Here is an 8880-nt window from a genome sequence, read left to right on the forward strand (position 1 = left end):
TTTTTACTACACCTAATATTATAATACCGTTATAATTCCATATAAACAGCTTAATCATGCCATATAATTGTATATAATACCATTATATGATTAAGTTATTTATATAGAATATTTCAGGATAATGATTAAAGTTTTTACATATAAGTATCAATTATTTTTTTATTGAACTGAATAAAATTGATAAACTTTTCCAATTTCTTTTGATCTTTTATTGACGCACTTATTAATTACAAAACTAATATTTTTTTTATGTTTTACATCTTTATATTAAAATTCAAAGCTTTTTACTAGAATCTTTGAAATATTTTAGGTTTTTTTATCATATTTCATAAGCATTATTCTTATTAAATTTAATAGAGCACTTTCTATGAAATTCATATTATTATATTGCTCAATCATGATCAGAAGACTTCAAATATCGCGAATAAAAACTGCTACTTATCATGTCATTTTCTAATTATGCAACCTATAATTATATGTTTCCATAATATTTTAATAAATAGATTACATTTCATTTCATTCATTTCATAATATTTTTATTTTTGATTATTTACATTTTTTTATATTTATATTATGCAAAAAAATCAAACTTTTCTTAAAAATTAATTTATTCTAAATTCATATAAATCGCATCTCTCATTAAAACATACTATATACATCCGTGAATTTTCTAGAGCTATTATTGTAGTAGCTTTCTCGGCACTTCGCGCAAATGTATGAATGTATAAAATTAGTGTAGCTCAGATCACATCATCAACACCAATTTCGTCGCTCATAAAGATGCCCATTATTTCTCTTGAGCATTATACATTTCGCTATTTGCTCAAACGTGGTTTTTAAGAATTATATCATATAGATCGAGAAAAATATCATCGATATCTTATTTGATGTTAAAATCATAATAAAATTTATTTAAATTGTACATTTTATAAATTTTAAAATATCTGTTGTATTCGATAAATAAAATTGTATTAAATATTATTTTTAGATTTAAAAGAAAGACAAAATTTTAATTAATTCTGTTATTTTTATTCTTTGATAATTGAATGAAATCTTTGGTAATTCTTGATTTTCCTCTCTTGAAAAGAATTTTTGATGTAATAAATCTAGAAGGCCTTTTGAGTAATTGGTTTTCGTAAATTAAGTATCCTCAGACGCTTTGTGTCCGGAGCGATCGTTCCGGAGCGAAAAATGCAGAGATTTGAAATCATATACTGTTACACTCTTGTCATCAACGAAATATTATTAAAGACCAACATTCTTACGGAATTTATGTTGAAATTAAAATAATTAAGAGTAAAAGAAACTGACAATATAGTTTAATTTTACGAGTTTTATTAGTTTCGTAGAGACGCATACATATATTTCGAATATATTTCGAATTCAACGATACTTTTATTTAAAACTGTGATTTTAATATTATCGTCCAAGTTGATCAATAGAGATGATAACAATAGAAAAAAATTGTAATTTTGCGACAATATATAAGATATTATAGCATTATGTTTACCTATTTATGGTACTCATTTATATAATAAAAAAAATCAATTTAATAATGTATTAGCCAAATATTTATTATGTTAATAATCGGAAATTTATATTAATCGTCGATAATGTCAGCGTTCTTCAATTACTCTTGAGGCCCTTTTTGTAAGGACGAAAATTTTTGTCAGAGTTGACGGTCTCTAATATGTAGTATCTCGTCGGTGTTCTTCTTGCGTCATCGATCGATGCACACCCGCGAAATGCGCGCGACCGCGAAGTATCCGCAGCTATTCTACTTCCGATGACTTTCGTGACGCAGTTTAATGAACCCGCACTATAAATGACCAATATTGTTTGTAAGATTATGATATTTGTTCATTGTACATTGTTAGTTGTTATCCAGTAGAACCATAACGCTGAGTATTAACGATTAATAAATAATAAGATTTCATAATAAATAAAAGATTTCATCTTGAAATATGTATGTATAGATTTACAAATTAATAAAAAAAATGAAATTGTTCTATTAAAGAAAAGAAATAATAAAAAACAAAGAATGCACGGAAAAAATTTATATGTTAATATTACAATTCTTACTGATTAATTTCGTTATTAAGATAAAAAAAATATCAAGGTATGATCACGCGTGACCTGTGATTCTTTTTTATTTATTTTATTTCAAGTGATTTGATAACACAGTCAATAGTGATCTATTTTGAGCAAAAGCGAATGTTGTTTGCCTATTAAATGATCGCAGAATAACATCAACCCGCATGGCTCACGCATGATATTATTTATCACCGTGGAAGTTTTTGGATAGCGAAGTATAATCATCAGGGAAGATCTGTTGAGCAAAAAAAGTCGACTCGTCTTCAAACATTCTTCAAACAAACCCTAATAAACATATAAATTCTAACTTCATTTCTTTTTAATTTTCACTTACAATTAGATAGATTTCTAAGTGAAATAGAAAGTAATTACATTATCTCGATACGTCGAAATGATGAAGAATGTGTCTCTACATTATATCATTACATTATATCTCTGTATATCATTTGATCGACGAACAGAAAAAGATTATCATTTGTGATCATGTGATTTCTGACCAGCGAATTGATCAAGTCACACTTTTCTTAACTTAATTATTTACAGAGATAATTTTTAATTATTCAGATTTTTGATTTTATTCAAATTCATTCGCATTTTATTCAATTTCTTTTTCGATAATTTGATTTTTCTTTGGTGTGATATGAAATAAGAGTTTTCTGAATTTTCTAATTTTACAAAATTTTGTTTACAAAAAGAACCTAAGGCACGCGTTCTTGTTTGACAATTGCCCAGCATGCGATTGTCAGAACTATTATTATTACAATAATCATTCTATTACCATTATATCGTTATATTTTAAATGTTATTTTCTTGCTCAACCTCATTTTTCCACATGATTATGCCATTTCTATTAATATAATCATATTAATCATTACATTATGAAGATCCCTAGCATAATACATCTTATGAGTCTAAATGTCTTTTTTGGAACTAATATAATATCTATTTTAATTATTTATTGCAGGGTTGGCAAAGTTAATATCTCATAAAAATAAATCGTTACTGTTACCGTTCTTTTTCCTAAAAAAAATAACTCGTTCCCGTTATAGTTATTGATTTGTAAAAATAACTCGTTATCGTTATTCAAAATATAATGAGTTGTTACTTTTTTTTCTTGATATTAATAGAATATTATATGCAGATTTTTGCAGTAAATATAAAAAGGATGTCAAAATTCTATTTTTTAATAGAGGAATAAAGCTAAAAAATATGCCTTTAGTAAACATTGTGCGTTATTTTCATGAATGAAATAGATGAAACAGATGCTATCATATCACATAATATATATTGCATTTTTTGTAATTTTTATACTTAAATAAATTTATTTTTCGTATAATAAATTTATTACTGTTAATAAGATAGAGTAAACTTTAAATTATACATTTAACTCTTAATACATATATAATTTTCTTTTACTGTAAAAGATTACATAATGGGTCGTTTATGTGTGAATTAATTTCCATAATTTTTGTAAATATACAAAAATTATGAATAGATTCCTATTGTATATTTTAACATCTTTAAAAAACATTTATGAAATTGTATTTAAAAAGAAAGAGTTAAAGATAGAAAGAATTATTTAGCCAGGTGCAATATTTCGAAGAACAAGATATGAATGACTTATCGTGAATACTCTAAGGGTAAAATAATACTGTAATAAAAAAAATAGTATTGTTCGTAATCTGCATTATATACATACATTTAATTTATGAGATGTGATACAGAAAAAATTTTATTTTAAGAAATTATACTATAAAGATTATATCATATAATTTTTTTCCACAAGGATATTTATTGGCGTAAAATCTCATGTGATCTCATCACATGCTATACATAGAGAGTTAGTCTATACATGAACTGTGAATACAATGAAAAAAAAGTGTCGTGATCGCATGATTTAGACAGCCAATTAGACTGTTAATGTTTCATCTCTGTTTTCTAGGGCTATAATTATAACTAAATTTTTACGTAGTTAGAAATAAAATAAGTAATGAAATCATTACCGTTACTTCAAAAATGTAATTGCGTTACCATGAACGTTACTCAAAAAAACATATAACGTTATCGAAAAAAGTAACTTGTAATGTTACAAATAACGCGTTACTTGCCAACCCTGATTTATTGTTAATATACAGATGCTGGCGAATTGTTTTGTATCTTCATGAATTTGTTATATCAAATATTAATGAATTCATAATAATTAATTAAAGACAAGAATCATGAATTTGTCCTTTTGATCTAATCAATCATCAGAAATTAATCATATTGTTTAATTTTTAATTGTATAGAACATATGCTATATGTATATGTATGTACGTATATGAGATATTGAACAATATAATTGATTAATACAATTTTTGCAATATATATTAAACATTCAAATGAATTTCGAAGTATTGAGCTATTTTTATTCTGTTCAGATAAGTAAAGATATCATAATTTTTCATGCTTCTTCGATACACAACGAGTCATTGTTCTTTTGTGAACATCAATAAAAGAGAAGATAATCAATAAAAGAGAAGATGTGTTGTTCTTCTTTAAAAACTCAAAGCATCGATTCAGTCAAGTGCCATTCTGTGCTCATGTGCATCATTGGTATATCGAATTGTTCTGACTTTATTGCGATCAAATGTAGCCGAATAAATTGACCGATCAGAGTCAATGTATAAATTTTAAAGCTCAATCTACATAGCACACAGAACGTCGATTGCAGGTTGCAAGCTTGTTGCTTTTGATTGTCGAAACAAACTTGCAACCTATGACCTGCGTTCTGCTATGTAGCTCGAGCTTCATGGAATATAAAATAATATCAGTTAGCGTTAGTTATTTCCAGTGGACTAATAACATAATATTCTTTTTTCTAAGGAATTGTGGTACATTATGAAGAGATCATTTTGACGAGTCCTTACATTAGTTTTTTAGTCTAGTCTAGGCTGCTCGCTTATACTAAATGCATCATGCTATGTTTGTATACGGTCGAAAATTTATGGGATCGTATAACATTGGCAGAATGCAAAATCGAAGGTGTAAGCTGTCAAAATATTCCATGTCAAAATATTACTATTGTAAAAGAGATGATTCTTTGTAATACAATTTTATTAATAAGATGAAATGTGTATGTATACAAGTGAATTGTTTGAATATATGTATAATAGATATAATTGATACGCAATATTTTTTACGGCATATGTCTACTTTATTTAACATTCTGCCAATGCACGCGGATTGTCATGTAACTACTGCCACCAGTACCGTATAAGTAGCGTCACACTAAACACGGCAGACTCACACAAAGATAGAAACACCACACCTAGCACCAAGCCAAATTTTGTGATCATAATCCCAAGCTGCATTATAAAGCCCGATCTACAAAGCACGCAGAACGCGAGTCGCGAATCGCAAGTTTTTTGCGACAGTCAATCTGATATGTCAATTTTAAAATTGACGCATCAGATTGGCTGTAGATCGAGCTTAATACATCGCACTATACGCATGATATTTGATAAGATATTTCTCCCCGTTTTGTTGCAGGCCCGTCGGGGTTTGGGGAAAAATTGTGGGCTCGTTGTGTGCAATCGCCGGTGTTTTGACGATTGCTCTACCCGTTCCCGTAATTGTTTCCAATTTCAATTACTTTTATCATCGTGAGACTGACCAGGAAGAGATGCAATCACAGAATTTCAATCATGTTACTAGTTGCCCGTATCTTCCTGGCACCTTAGGTACGTCCTATTATCTTCAGGATATGCAAATTTATTGTTATTAAGTTTCTATCATATTGATTAAGAATTATTTAAAAAAGGTTATTTTTTATAATGGGTGCGTTCAGAATGACAACCGTTCACTAAGCTCAGTGAACGGTTCTGAGTGCATCCAATAAAAAAAGTAAATTAGTAAACAAGAATTCAAGATAGGGGCAGACAAAAATAATTGATAAATCAATGTTCGAATGCATTTTTTTGTGAAAAATTGATCAAGTAGCCAGTGTTTTTGGATTCTTAGTGTTTTTAAATTAAATTTCTCTCAATGAATCTTGAATTGTTACTTAAAAAATATAAAAAAAGGAATAATCGATTTTCTTGATTCTTGAAGGAATTCTTAAAGCTCTAGATATACCAAAATAGCACAAAGGTCTTCCATTTTTTACTTACTAACCATATCCTATATCAATACTAAGTGCTTATTGAATTATAGACAATTAGATCGAAATAGGCCAAAATAGGAAAATTGGCGGCATTTCGACTTAGATCAAAGAATATGCATTACTTTGATATATCCAGAGCTTTTCCAGAGAAAGTTGGTCTCCTCTGTCCGTTTCCATCAATGTAGATTAACTTTAATCTCGATTCAACTTATTCTTCGTCTTTTTCTAATTTTAAAGATTAGAAACAGACGAAGAATAAGTTGAATCAAGATTAAAGTTAATCTATATTGGTGGAAATAGGCATTAATAAGTTGAATTAAACTGTTTAAAAAATGTTTGGATTAATTAATTAACGTCGATTTTTTTCAAGATATTCTCAGTTATAGAAAATGTTTTTAGAAATCCGTTTTTTGACACTCGAAATCTTTTTTTAACATTACCCATCCCTAAATCAAGATGATTTTGTCAAGTAATTTTTATAATACTATTGTAACTTCAAAATATTATAAAATAAACTTGTTTGAAAATATTGTCATAATGAATCAGTTTTGTAACTTACTAAATGTATTGTACATTGTCAGTTTAAGAATTGTTGAGAATAGATCAATATTCAAATAGAGATAAAAAGTGAATGGAAATTTTTATGGAATACGTGCATTCAGGTATGAAGAAAATCTCGATGTCAGAATCTTCGTCGGATATGATGGAATTAGAAGAAGGTACCTTATTCTCTCATCAGGAGATTACGAAGAAGTCAAATTGCAACCCTCGCCACAATAATAATATCAATCCAGCTTGCATGAGTATCGAGACTGACGTCTGACTACTAGGTATGCATTGTAAATTTAATATAATATCCACGTGATACTTATATCGATATCGATATTGCAATAGATATTTTTATTTCCTATTTCGGATCGATTATAGTGAAGGAGATGATGGCAGCGTGGTGGCCGTTATTGAGCCAATTGTCAAAGGGATGCATCTGCATTTCCCTGCGATGCCTGACATAGGCCTCCTTCACTCGTCATCATTCACTAGTCATAAGCGGCTGGCATCACTCGCTAGCCTGTCCAGGTCCGTCATTGCGAGGGGCATCTTAGGTCAAAAAATACGCGAAGGATCATCAGGATTATGATCCGATTTTCCTTTGGATTTTCCTTTGGAGATCCGATCTGGCAGCTTTTTCCATCTGAGACATTGGAAAAACAGAAGAGAGTGAGGTGGATCCAAGAGTGTGAAGAGCTGAGATGGGGATAAATCTATAATCCGTTTTCGAGACGTCATCATCTTTTCCACCTTCTCAACGAGCTTGTGCCCCGCGTAAGGACCCACGTGCGAACGAAGGGGACGGGATATTCCTTGTCTGCGTGCGAGCGTGCACGCGTGCGGCCCAACCCCCGACACCACCGACTCCAGTGTTCAAAACAAAAAAAAATAAAGATGTAACAAATGATACCAAAGAAACATCTTGGCGTTTCGTATAAGCGCTGTCGAGTATCCCCCCGTCCTTACGGGCTCCTCCGCCTTTCAAAATACCAAACAGGTGAAATAAAGAAGGGGGAGCCGGTGAAACGGAAGCAACAAATGGGGATTGTACCAGATAATACTATATTAATTATTATCAATATAAATTAATTGATTACCGTACATATAGGTGAGGATAAATTAACAAAGTACGTTTTATGATTATCATAAATGCGAAAATGTTTAGAAAATGCTGCTTGCGATGAAAAAAAGAAAGCGACAAGAAAACTTGTAAAAGATGCATTAAAAATGTAGAACTGAATGATAACTACAGAGGCAAAGAGAAAAAGAGAGAAAGAGAGAGAGGCAAAAGGGAACGAAAAAAAGAGAAAAAGATGGAGTGTGTGTACGGCGTAGACTGTTCTATTCCTTTGTTTTTCTTTTTTTAAACAAAGGATATTGAGAAAATCGATTTTCTAATCAATTTGCCATTGTATGATATGTTATTCGATAATAGGATTTATTTTTTATCTTATTACATTCATGCACTTGCACATATAACATAATTAAATGCTGATAAAATGATAATGTTAACGTTGGTTGATGAGGTTGAATTATTTTTTAAAAAACGAAAAATAGATTTCAATTTCAGATTATTGATTATTGATGACCATAATCGGATATTTACAAAAACGATGATACAAATAATTTTTATGATACTCCAAAAAAATATGTGAAAAATTACTTTAGCAATTCTAAATTACACCCCCGCTGCTTAAAATGATAAAATATGTAGAAATTACTATATAGATTACATTTTTCATGAAAATCATTCATTGATATTGAAATTACAATAATTTTATGTTATGATTACATTAAAATTCTTAACATATGTAAGAAATAGCTATTCGCTTATTCAAAATTATCTTTACGCTTAGATATATCTAAACAAAGAGAAATTACGTACCAGTATTAAGTGACGGGGGTGGAAATATTCTGAATAGCGAATTCCGAGATATTATACAATAGATCGAATATGAATAAAGACGGTATATATGAGCAATTGTAATGATAAGAAACGTCCAAAAAAAAAATAAAACCGAAGATGTCTGCCAGTGGCGCACGAATTTTATGCCCAAATCATAATTTCAATCTCTCAAATATGCAATTTGATA

At 29.4% G+C, this 8880-nt stretch overlaps 1 protein-coding gene across 1 annotated transcript in view; it reads left to right on the forward strand.

The window, feature by feature from the left end:
- The window catches only part of LOC105623914 (potassium voltage-gated channel protein Shaker), a 39859-nt gene extending 32798 nt beyond the window's left edge, over nt 1-7061 (forward strand). The window contains exons 5-6 of the mRNA XM_012205284.1: nt 5626-5816; nt 6901-7061. Coding sequence (XP_012060674.1) covers nt 5626-5816; nt 6901-7061 — 352 coding nt within the window. The remainder of the gene's footprint in view (nt 1-5625; nt 5817-6900) is intronic.
- Nucleotides 7062-8880: the final 1819 nt, after the last annotated feature.

This window comes from Atta cephalotes, assembly GCF_000143395.1.
Source record: "Atta cephalotes unplaced genomic scaffold scaffold00067, whole genome shotgun sequence".
In the NCBI taxonomy this organism is placed as follows: domain Eukaryota; kingdom Metazoa; phylum Arthropoda; class Insecta; order Hymenoptera; family Formicidae; genus Atta; species Atta cephalotes.